Source organism: Neovison vison, chromosome 14 (genome assembly GCF_020171115.1).
Source record: "Neovison vison isolate M4711 chromosome 14, ASM_NN_V1, whole genome shotgun sequence".
In the NCBI taxonomy this organism is placed as follows: Eukaryota; Metazoa; Chordata; class Mammalia; order Carnivora; family Mustelidae; genus Neogale; species Neogale vison.
The window spans coordinates 6,305,297-6,316,939 of NC_058104.1; the positions used below are offsets into that span (position 1 = coordinate 6,305,297).

Genomic DNA, 11,643 nt, shown 5'->3' on the forward strand with positions numbered 1-11,643 from the left:
GAGGGGTTGTATTTCAGCTGGCTACAGAGCCACTGTTCCCGTCTTCCTCCCTCTTCCCCACCATGGCCTTGGCAGTGCCTTCTCATACAAAGGACAGGGAAGGGAATGTTGGAATGTGACCAGGGAGGCCTCACTAGCCACCAGAGCTTCAGAGGCCCTTGGCAGAGTCCTGCCACGATGCTGAGGGTCAGAGACTGGCCTTCTGTTCTAGCTATGCCAAGGGCCAGCTGTGTCAGCCTGGAAAGTTACAGGTCTTCTCTGAGCCCCCAGATCCTTTGCCATTGACAGGGGGTTCCACCCAGTTGTTAACTGCTGCCATTACTGGGAGCTATGGCTGTGCTGCTGGTGAGCCCCCTGATTACTGAGTCACTGAGTCCCTTCCCTGTGCCAAATCCTGAGCCGTCACTGTGGCTTCCAGCCAAGCTACAGCCCTAGCCCTCAGAGAGCTTCCCTCCTCACAGGAGACACTCACAGATTCCAGGGACTCATGCCAGGGTGTAGACCCCATACAGCGTCCCCCCAAGCCTCCCCACTGCCTCTCACCACTTCCAGGTTCCTGAGAGTAGGTACCGCAATTCCTTCAGCTTTGAACCCAAGTGCCTGGCTGGCACGGACAGCAGGGCCTTCCTGAAGCGTGCAGGATTGAACAGAAGGAAGGCCGGTGTAGGGTGTTGAAGGTCCATCTCCGTGTAGCTAGGAAGCAGAGAGAGTGTGCCCGGCAATAGTGTAAGAGGCAAATTCCTGGCAAATTCTGAGGCTGCAGCTGTAGAAAGGCTGGCCAGAGAGGCAAGCAGGAAGGCCAGGAGTGTGATGGGAGTCTGGGGGAAGTCTGACCCCGGCCAGAGCAGGGCTTTGGTTTCCTCCAGCAGAGCTGCATGGAATCCGGTAAGCAGACAGGTGGTGGCGGATACCTGGCTGGGGTCTGGCCTGGCAGGTGCAAGGGCATGAAATGAGAGCGTAGGGGAGAGGCCAGAAATGGGAAGACGGAGGCAGGAGGAGGAACAGGTCCACGAAAGGGCTTTAGGGAACACCGAAGTCCCCCAAGGCCACAGTAATGGAGTCGGTCCCATTGTGACTTTGCCGAGGTGGAGAGCTGGGCGCGAGGTCCTGGTGTGGCCCAGGCCGGTTGGGGCGCAAGTCCCAGCACCGAGAGGGAGACTGGGGTGCCGGCTGATGATTCCCCTGTAACCCCCGTGTAGGGGCGGGAGAGTCTAGGGCAGCGCCCACGCCCGAGAAGGAGACTTTAGGCAGCGGTTTGGCACGATCGGGGCGCGGTCTGGGGGCGCGCCCCGACTCTGCGGTCCTCGCCGGCAGGATCTTCATCCCCAAGAAGCACCGGGCGCGCTTCGACGAAGTGGTGTCACAGGGTCTGCTGGGCAAGTTGTGCCGCGCTCGGCGGGCGCAAGGCGCGCAGGGGCTGCGCCGGAGCCGCAGCGAGGAGCGGCCGGAGCGCCTCCTGGTGTCCACTCGCGCCAGCGCGGCCCCGCGCCGCCCCGACGAGCCGCCACCGCGCAAGGCTGCCTCTCTGCTGGGCGGCCGTGCGGGCCCAGGGGGCACGCGCAGGTACCTGGGCGCGCGGGCACGGGCCGCGGATGCCTCCTAGTCGGTGGGCTGGGATGCACATCTGGGCAGAGGGCGCGCGAGGTTGGGGCGTGGGACACTTGGGCGTGGGGATGGGGGTGAGGAGAGATTAAGGGGAGCAGGGCACGGGACTTCTCTATCCCCTAAGCCCCACCCCCAGCCTCACTCTCCCCAGGACAGGGCACCCTGCCAGCCCCCCACCCTGCCCCTTCTTTCTCCCCAGGACAGTACGAGTCTACAAGGGCAACAAGAGCTTCGGCTTCACGCTGCGCGGTCACGGGCCTGTCTGGATCGAGTCTGTCCTGCCTGGTGAGGGGTGGGCGAGTTGTCTAGGATGGGATGAAGGACCCTCTTAGGCCCATACTAAGTAGCCCCCGCTTCTACCTCCAAGTTCTAACCTCATGTAGCTCATGTCCTTTAAGTATCCCAGAGGGGCCATCCGAGTTGGGGCAAACTCCCTTGAAGTTCAGGGTCACCTTTGAACCAAGAAAGCCAAGTTCTCCATCCAGACTTACTCTATGTCCAGCGGGGAGGGCTGGGGGCCACTGCCCAGACACTGGGGTAACCAGCACACATCTGACGCCTGCCCAGTCTGCACCCAGTCTGCACACATCTGCCTGGTTTGGAGTGCCCACTGTGAACTTGGTCCTTTCTGGGCAGGCCAGACTCAGAGACCCATTAGGCCCTCAGGGCCTCTGCCTACTATCTGGTCCCCTACCCCCAGTCTGGACCTTGCTCCTGCTCCCACCGAGCCTGCCTCCTTTTCCTCCTGGAATGGTGACATCTTGAAGAAAGCAGAGCCTTCTTGATGCAGGAATTCTTCCTTCCTGCCTCTCCAGGGCAGATGGGGGGAGAGTGGGGAGAAACTCCTTTCTTCCTGAGACAGCACATCCCACTGTGGAAGGTCTCTGTGGGGCAGAAATGTCTCCTGGTGCTAAACTGAACTCTCCCTCCCAGTTATCACGCCACAGGGCCAGGTCACCTGCTCTCTCTGTCCTGTATCCATATGCTCCCAGCACCTGGGAATGATGCTCCTAGTGACACATCCCCCATCTGTGTCCGTCTGACCCTAAGTCCTTTCTCCCTTTCCTCATCTCACACCTACAGTGCAGAGATTTGTGGGTTGGACCACTTCGGATCCCCAGGAAAGTGCCTTAGTGCCTTTGCATCGTTGTCCAGCCATCAGATCATTTTGACACCAAATCCTGATGACTGACATGTTACAGTTCTCGGATTTAGTGTTACTAAATCGTTGACACAGTGTTGTAGGGAAGAGGCACATGGCTGGTCCTCTAGAAATACATCATCTCTCCCCTTTGTGTCTTCCAACTGTGACCACCACCAGCACCACCCACCTCCCCCCCACCCCCATGTGGGGTGCAGCCAGGCATACTTTGCCAGGGGCCATGTTTAAGACCCAGGGGTGCTGTTCTCCCCAACCCAACCTCCAGGCTGGTAAGCCCATGCCTTCCTTGTCATAGGAAGCCATAGGACGCTTCTGTGAGAGCTTTTACAGATGGGGAAACTGAGGCCTTTAGAGGCTCTGGCAAAGCAAGGACCAGAACCTGGGGTCTCCTGACTCCTGACCCAGTAATCTTGAATCCCCAGCTACAACCCCTCTGGTCCTCCCGCCCCAGGCTGGCCCAAGCTTCCAGACAGGTCAGGTTGGATCCATCCCCATCACCTCTCCCCGCCCTGCCTCTTCAGTCCCGGGGGAAGGACTCCACTTCCCCAGCAGGTCTTCCCTGAGCATTCCTCCCCCTCCGCCACCCCACCCCACCCCAGAGCCTCATGAGAGAGCTCTTCACAATCTGAGAGTACCTTTTCTTTAGGCATTTGTCAATTCCCCCACTTGATTTCCAATCAAATTTAGAGGAACAGCTGATAAAAGAGGCAAAAAGAAAAAAAATGTATAAAAACAGAGGTCTTACTACTATTCAGTATGGTGAGGTCAATAGATCGGGAAGTGATGGCCAATGGAAAAACAGTTTGTCCCTCACAGCTCCCAAGAGGAGGGGACATGGCCACACCAAGCACGGCCACACCATGCAGGACCACACGGGGGAAGGGAAGGATGAGGCCAGGCAGGCGAAAGCAGGTACAGGCCTAGCCAGAGCAGGCTCTGAGGCATATCTGTCCCCAGGGAGTCAGCAGGTGCCTGGCCCTGGAAGATTAGGGCAGGGCGCAGTCAGTCGTGGCCTGAGGTGTGAGAGCCCATTAGGGAAGGGCCCTGGGTGTGGGCTCTGGACTGGTCGGTTTGCATACAAGAGGCTCTCTTCTGAGCCAGTAATTTACCAGGTAGGGACTGGCCAGCCACGGAAGGGCAGTGTTTCCAGGGTCAGCAACAACCCGAGATGCCAAAGCCTCAGGAAACACAGAAACAAACAAGCACGATTAATACATCATGTTTCCCAGCCTGGGGGAGGAAGCTCCCTTCCTGTCGGCAGGTGCATTTTGGCCAATGACAAAGGCCCAGAGAATCTATGATGGTAACCGTTCCGTGTGGGGCAGAGAACAGTACAGAGGGGCCTTCGCAGCAGGGGATGGATGCTACAGAAATATGACTCCCAGGACCTTCTTTATTTTTCCCCCTTTTCCAATAGCTCAAGGCTGACCTGTGGTCCACGCTGAGCCCCAAAGTCTCCTACCCCTACCCAGGGGCTCATTCCCTGCTCTGAGAAGCTGAGAGCAGAGGGGTGCTGGTTTTAATGTGGGGTCTGCTGGGCCGCATTTGGCTCTCCTTTGCCACTTGTCCCATTAGGCACCTGTAAAATGGGTTCACAGAGCACAGCCCCGCCCAGCTGACCAGCACACTCTCTCTTCTTGCTCCCAGGGAGCCCAGCTGACAATGCATCCCTTAAGTCAGGAGACCGGATCCTCTTCCTCAATGGACTGGACATGAGGTCAGAGGCTATTGGGGATGTCAAAGCTTGGTGAGACAAACTATCCTCTGAGAACCCCTGGCTCTTGGGACACTGAGGCCATGGTCCTGATCGCCTGTGACCAGTTTGTCCCCAGGGTCTGCCCCTCTTTCTTTGGGAACTCTTGACTCTGTCCCTTCAGACTAGATAGGATGTCAGTTTATCTTTCCAACCGGAAAATACCCCAGCTCCATGCAAGGGACACAGAGGGGCTGTTCCTTGTTGCTGTTTCATTTCGGATTTTAGAGATTTTATTTTTAAGTAACCTCTACACCCAACGTGGGGCTTGGACTTACAACCCCGAGATCCAGAGTCACGGGCTCTGCTGGCTGAGCCAGCCCGGTGCCCAGGGGACACAGAATTAAATGGACCATGGGTGTCTTGCCCAAAGGGGAGCCCTACCTAGGGTGACATGATCACAGTCCTTGTGCATCCAGAAGTGTCCAGGTTGTCCTGGGTCTGGAGGGTCTCCTGCAGAGGAGATAAATGAGCAGGAGAATGGCTTCCGGTCCTGGCCCAGCTGTGCACTGTTGAGTGGCCTCTACGGGCAGGACAGGGAGTTCTGGTGGGTGGCCATGGCCCTTGTTCATCCTGGTCAAGCCCTCCCGGGCCCATCTCTTCTTGGCAGGAACTGCTCCCATGACAAGGTGGTGTCCATGCTTCAAGGCAGCGGCGCGATGCCCACACTGGTGGTGGAGGAGGGGCTCGTCCCATTTGCCAGCGGTGAGACACCCATGGCCACTTGGCTTCATGGCCCACAGAGACCCTGCCAGGGCCTCTACGTATGGGACTTACAAGTCTGCAGAGGATTCTGCTTTTCCCCCAAACCTGCAGCTTCCCTCCCCAGGTGGTTCTGTAGATTCCAATGGGGCAGACTCAGGGCCCTGCCTGGGGCTGTCCCTCTGTCCCCATCCCCAGCTCCCACTGGGAGAAAAACCGCCTCTGGTCCAGGGACGCTGGGTCACCCGCACCTCTCCTGCCTGTGTCCCCGACAGACTCCGATTCCTTGGATTCCCCCAACCCATCCTCGGCGCTCACCTCCTTGCAGTGGGTAGCAGAGATCCTGCCCTCCAGCATCCGGGTGCAGGGGAGGACTTTCAGCCAGCAGCTGGAGCACCTCCTCACGCCTCCCGAGCGCTATGGGATCTGCCGGGCCCTCGAGAGCTTCTTCCAGCACAGGTGGCTGGGCCAGGGTGGTGGTGGGGGAGCTGCCCTGGGTGGACCCCAAAACCTGCCCAGACTCACCATCCGGGTCTCCCTGCCTGTGTCTCCCGAGCCCCCTTCTCCTGGGAGAGACCCAAAGAAAGCAGCCGTTGGTACCAGGGGCCCCTGGGTGGTGGGTAATCAAAGGGCCCTTCCACAAACCCTGACTCTGAAACCTCCCAGCCACGTGACCCAGCCTCAGTCAAGTGAAGCAGTGACCTTCGAAACGTTTGTGGAAAGGTCACAGGACTCGCCTGTGGGCGTTTGCCACCAGCCAGCCAGGCCTGTTGGGATTGGTTTGGTGTCTTCCTTTTGTACCTGAGCGTCAGCAGCCTGCGTCTGTCGCACTCTTCCGTCCATAGGGTCATTGTCATGGTCCGTGCAAACACCTCACCCGTCCGCGCCCTTTTCTTTTTTTTGTTTAAACAGCTTTATTGAGGTATAAGTCACACACCCTACAATTCACTCATTCAACTGTACAATGCACTGGATTTGAATGGACAAATCTGTGTATCCATCACCACATTCGGTTTTAGAACATTTTCACTCAAAAAGAAACCCCCTGCACCTCTTCAATGTCACCCCCTCCTTTTCCGCCCCTCCTCCCCCTCCGCACGCCACCCCACCCCCCGAACAACCACGAAACTACTTTAGAGTCTAGGTGGCTTTCCCTATTCTGGAATTTCACATAAATAGGATCCTACAGTATGTGGGCTTTTATGTCTGGCTTCTTTCCCCCAACATCATATTTTCGATGTTCGTCCAAGTTCTAGCATCTACTTATTCCCTTTTTCACGGCCAAGTAACATTCCATTGTGTGGCTAGACCACATGTTGCCTGTCCATTTATCCGTGCTGGACACTTGCCTTGTTTCCACTTTTCATTCCCTTTTAGCTCCACTACCTCTGCTGCGTCCGTCCCTCCCCACGGCCACCCAGTCTGATGAGTTTAACGGGCATCCTCTTGTCTGACGTGTTCTTGAAGTGTGGGCACTGCTGCTTGGTAGGCTGTATTCTTTTAAGTTTTACTTATTTAAGTTATCTCTATCCCCAGCGTGGGGCTCAAACTCACAACCCCAAGACTGAGAGTCGGATGCTCTTCCAACAGAGCCAGCCAGGTGCCCCGCCGTGGGCTGTATTTTTGGTCTACATTGCCTTTGTGACTATCCTGTGTGCATTCTTGGGTGTGGTTTGGTTTTTTTTTTTTTTTTTCACCAAGCCCTCTGCGTTCAGATCTGGCCGTGTTGCTCTGTGTACATTGATTATAACTGCAGCCACATTTCTGTGGCTCATGGGTCCGGGTCTGACCTACTTATCTGCCAGTGACAGACACCAGTTTGTCACCACTCTCCTCCATCTTGATAGCAATGGTGAACATCATTGCACGCATTTCCACATGAGGCTGTATACGATTCATTTGGAATTTATATCTAAGAGCAGCATTGCTGGCTAGTCCGGTATTTGTTTACCTAATGTGACCAGGTCGTCCCAGACTGCTTCCCAGAGCACTGCTCTCTCTCACCTGCAGTGCTCCTGGGGACCCCAAACCCATGTCCTCACCAACATTTGGCACCATCCAGATTTCTACTCATGCTAGTCTTTTAGGCATAAAGTGACATTTATTTTATTTGCAGTTTTGAAATGACAGTTTTAAACATCTTTGAATATCCCTTTCAGCCTTCTTTGTTTCTTTATCGATAGATTACCTGTTTAGACCCTCTGCCCATTTTTATTTTACTGGCCTTTTTATTGTTGTTGATTTGCAAGAGTTCCTTGTATATTTTAGAGACCGAGTCCTTGTTGGTTTCAAACACTGTAAACATCTTCTCCCATTTGTTACTTCTTATTACTTCTGTTACATCTAATATCCATGTATCCAAGTTGGGGTTTTTTGAACAGATATTCTTGCTTTTGTAAAATCAAATTCAATACATTTCAGGCCTTGTGGCTTTGACTCTTAAAATTTTAAGAACCCCTTCCCTACCCCTAGGCCAAAAGACATTCTCCTTATACCGTCTTCTCTTAATTTTACAATTGTATTTTCCTTTTTTTTTTTAAGATTTTTTATTTTATTTATTTGACAGAGAGAAAGATCACAAGTAGACAGAGAGGCAGGCAGAGAGAGAGAGGGAAGCAGGCTCCCTGCCAAGCAGAGAGCCTGATGTGGGGCTCGATCCCAGGACCCCGAGACCATGACCCGAGCCGAAAGAAGAGGCTTAACCCACTGAGCCACCCAGGCGCCCCTACAATTGTATTTTTCATACTTTGTTTTTATATCCACCTAGAGTTCATCCTTATGTGTGGTGTTATGTGCGGACTCAGTTTTATTTTCCCATATAATGCAAGGATCAGCAAACTATTTCTATGAAGGACCACATAGTAAATGGCTTTGTGGCCCAGATAGTCTCCATAGAAACGATTCAACCCTGCTGTTGTAGATGGAAAACAGCCATAGACATATGTAAACACACAGTTGTAGCTGTTCCAATAAAACTATTTTTTCTTTCTTTTTTTTACAAAAACAGAAGGTGGGCCAGATTTTGGGCTGTGGGCCATCATTTGCCGGTCCCTGCCAGAGTGAGTTGATTTACCCAATACACTCTGTGTGTTTTTATCATATCGCATCTGTGTGAGGTCGATTCTATTTTTACCCACATTTTACAGAAGAGGAAACTGAGGCATGGGAGAATTAAGTAACTTGAGAAAGGTCACTTGGTCCGTAAGTTTCAGAGCCAGGATTTGAATCTGGTGCGGGGGGAGCCCGTCTCCAGGGCCTGCCTTCCTACCTTCCCCACTTTTCTGTCTCTGCACGGGTGGGTGCTGGCACCTCAAAGTGCCCCCTTGTCCATCTCCCCTTGCCCCCATGGCGAGCACCTGAGTCATGAACCCCTTGCTCCTGCACCCTCCCCCAGGAACATTGACACCCTCATCGTGGACGTCTACCCGGTGCTGGACACGCCGGCCAAGCAAGTTCTCTGGCAGTTCATCTACCAGCTGCTGACTTATGAGGAGCAGGAACTCTGCCAGGAGAAAATCGCGTGCTTCCTGGGCTACACGGCCATGACCGGTAAGCAGCCTCCCGCCCTGCCCAGCCCACCCTCTGAAGGGTCAGGCACCCATTCTCAGATGACAGACGACCCGGGCCTCTCCCATGGCCAGACACGCTCCGAGGCTGCAGACACATGCCGGGTGCACCCAGGCCAGTCCCACGTTTGGCCCCACAGCCGTACCTTCCCTGCCTGATGCTCAAGCAGCATCTGTCTGCCACATTACGTCAGACTTTATAGACACCCCACCTCTCTGCCCGGAATCCCAGGCTTCACACCCTCGAAATGGGAGTGAACTCAGTGGCTGTGCACTACATGCCACAAAACATGTCGCAGATCGAGAAATTCACATGGTTGCCATTTATTGAACTGGAGAACAAGGACACAGCCAGGTTGCACCTGGCTGGTGGGCTTTGGTGCACATAGATGCACACTAAGGTCTGTGGGGCCACGTGAGGCCTCCGCTTCCCGCTGCCGCACACCTCTTACCATGGGCCACATGTGCCCATAAAACCATGCATTTCACCACGGAGGCCACAGGAATTGGAAGCGTGCCGAACCCAGCCAGTGCTTAATCTAGGCGCTCTGTGTCACACAGTGACGTCACAGCGTACAGATGTCCTGCGTGCTGGCCCTCAGCTGCCCCCTGTCCCTGGTCCCGGACACCCACGGTTTGCTGGGGGAGGCTCGAGGATTTTAGCAAAAGCCTCAGAGTATGGACTGGGCAAAGCTATTCCATACATCTGCCTAGACCTGGAATCTTCCATCTCAGCCCACGTGCCAAGCAGGGCCTGGGGCCACCGATTGGTACGGACAGAGACTGCCTCCACCTCCTGTGTTTGGAGGCCCTTTGGCTGGCTGAGAGGACAAAGGGCCCGTCTCCTGTTCGTGTCGCCCAGCAGAGCCAGAGCCCGAGCTGGACCTGGAGCCGGAGCTAGAGCCAGAGCCCGAGCCGGTGCCTGAGCTGCAGCGGCGCAGCTCACTGAGGGCTTCGTCCATGTGCCGCCGCAGCCTCCGGTCCCAGGGCCTGGAGGCCAGCCTCAGTTGCGGTGAGGCTCTGGACCGAAAGGCGGGACTGGGTGTGATGGTGTGCTCGGTTTTCCCATCTGCAGAATGGGGTGGGTGAGATGAGAGATTCCCGAGAACAGGTTGAGGAGGGCTGAGGGATGGCCCTCCCAGGGCGCCAGGGCTGGCTGGTCCTTTCTTGATGGCTGCCCACAGGGCCTGGGCTGGAACCCAAACCTTAGAGCTCAGAGGGATCCCTAGACCTCTCCATGGTGGACTCCACCCTCCCTGATTCCCCTGGCAGGTCCCGGCGACTGCCCCGAGATGCCTCTTCCTCTAATTCCAGGCGAGCGCCAGGCGGGCGATGGCACGTCCCTCCCCGAGACTCCCAACCCTAAGATGGTGAGACCCCACTGCCTGCCCTCCTGGGGGTTCATGTGGCTCCTGAGGCTGGGGCAGATCCCTGCCTCCCAGATCACCCAGGCCTGGCCTCCGAAGCCACGGGAGGGCCTCGTGGGGGAGGCAACAGTGGGCTGGACTCACCCTGGCCTCCTCTCCCTGAAGATGTCAGCCGTCTATGCAGAGCTCGAGTCCCGGCTGAACAGCAGCTTCAAAGGGAAGGTGGGGACCACGTCCAGATCCCGTGCCTCCCCTCCAGTGCCCAGCCCGGTAGGCCCAGCAGGTAGGGACTCAGCCAGCTCTGGCTCCTGGGAGCAGCACTGACCTCTGGCCTCTGTCTGGGCTGTCTGTCTGGGTGTTGCCCCCATCTGGGGCATATCCTTGGAGCCTCCCCTTGGGTCCATGAACACATGACTGAGGCGTGGGGTACCTCAGCAGCCCTCCATGGCAAAGCTCTATTGAGGTCGAGGTCATCACAGGCTTTCCCACACCCTCTCTGATCCTTACCCCTACTGTAGATTTAGAAAAGCGAAGATCCTCCCCAAAAGAGCCACAAAAGATCTTGTGGCTGTTGGATAAACTGTTGAGTGCATGCATTGCTCCGTGAATGGCACAACTGGGAAGACGGTTTCTCTGCCGTTCAGAAGGCAGGACCCCTGGGTGATGTTCCTGTCAGCCACGGGCCTGTTGGGTGTGGGAGGGGCCTCGTGATCCTTGATCTGGGGCCTGGAGAAGGCCCTTCTGCCCTTTCAGTTGTGTTTAGTTGGTCCCAGGGGGAATCCTTGAGGTCCCTTCCAAGATGAGCAGGGAGTCTGGCCTGTCCTGGGGCTAAGTAGTGTTCCCCCTCACATACTCTGACCTTTGATTTCCCTCAGGGAAGGGCCTGGGGGTGGGCAGGGTCATCTAGGGTCTTCTTGTGCTATGTCCAGCGGGGGAAGTGAAGGTGCCCAGGGACACAGAGCCAACCTGCCCCAGGACCCTCCCCTCTAGCCTGCACCTGGAATGCAGGTACTGACTGGAGAGGGGTCCTCACACTTGATTCCCCACCCCAGGGCCCAGGACCCTGTCCAGCATCTCGTGGCCCAGCGAGCGACTCCTGCCCTCCCCCTGCTACTACCCACTGTGTTCAGGGGGCCTGGCCTCCCCCAGCAGCTCTGAGTCCCACCCCTACGCCAGCCTGGACAGCAGCAGGGCACCCTCCCCACAGCCAGAACCTGGACCCATCCGCTCCGACAGCCCCCCAAGCCCGGACCCTGCCCGCCCGCCCAGCCGCAGGAAGCTCTTCACCTTCTCCCGCCCTGTGCAAAGCCGGGACACTGACCGCTTCCTGGATGTGCTGAGTGAGCAGCTGGGCTCCCGGGTCACTGTCGTGGATGACTTCCTGAGCCCTGAGAATGATTATGAGGAGGTAAGCACTTGTCAGCCCATGTGGAGAAATGGGGACCCAGCTGTGACATGGGGGGGCCTCTAAAGGGGACAGGGCTCCTG

The 11,643-nt window shown here is 56.2% G+C and overlaps 1 protein-coding gene across 3 annotated transcripts in view; it reads left to right on the plus strand.

Annotated features, from left to right (window-relative positions):
- Positions 1-11,643, plus strand: part of LOC122895943 (Grid2 interacting protein) — a 33,191-nt gene that overhangs the window by 15,477 nt on the left and 6,071 nt on the right. For 2 of the 3 annotated variants that reach the window (XM_044233802.1, XM_044233803.1), the window contains 10 exons: positions 1,315-1,563; positions 1,805-1,890; positions 4,415-4,484; positions 5,131-5,225; positions 5,498-5,681; positions 8,617-8,771; positions 9,651-9,800; positions 10,061-10,158; positions 10,321-10,438; positions 11,208-11,563. In XM_044233802.1, the coding sequence (XP_044089737.1) occupies positions 1,315-1,563; positions 1,805-1,890; positions 4,415-4,484; positions 5,131-5,225; positions 5,498-5,681; positions 8,617-8,771; positions 9,651-9,800; positions 10,061-10,158; positions 10,321-10,438; positions 11,208-11,563 (1,561 nt within the window). The remainder of the gene's footprint in view (positions 1-1,314; positions 1,564-1,804; positions 1,891-4,414; positions 4,485-5,130; positions 5,226-5,497; positions 5,682-8,616; positions 8,772-9,650; positions 9,801-10,060; positions 10,159-10,320; positions 10,439-11,207; positions 11,564-11,643) is intronic. The other variant, XM_044233804.1, reaches the window with a different exon arrangement.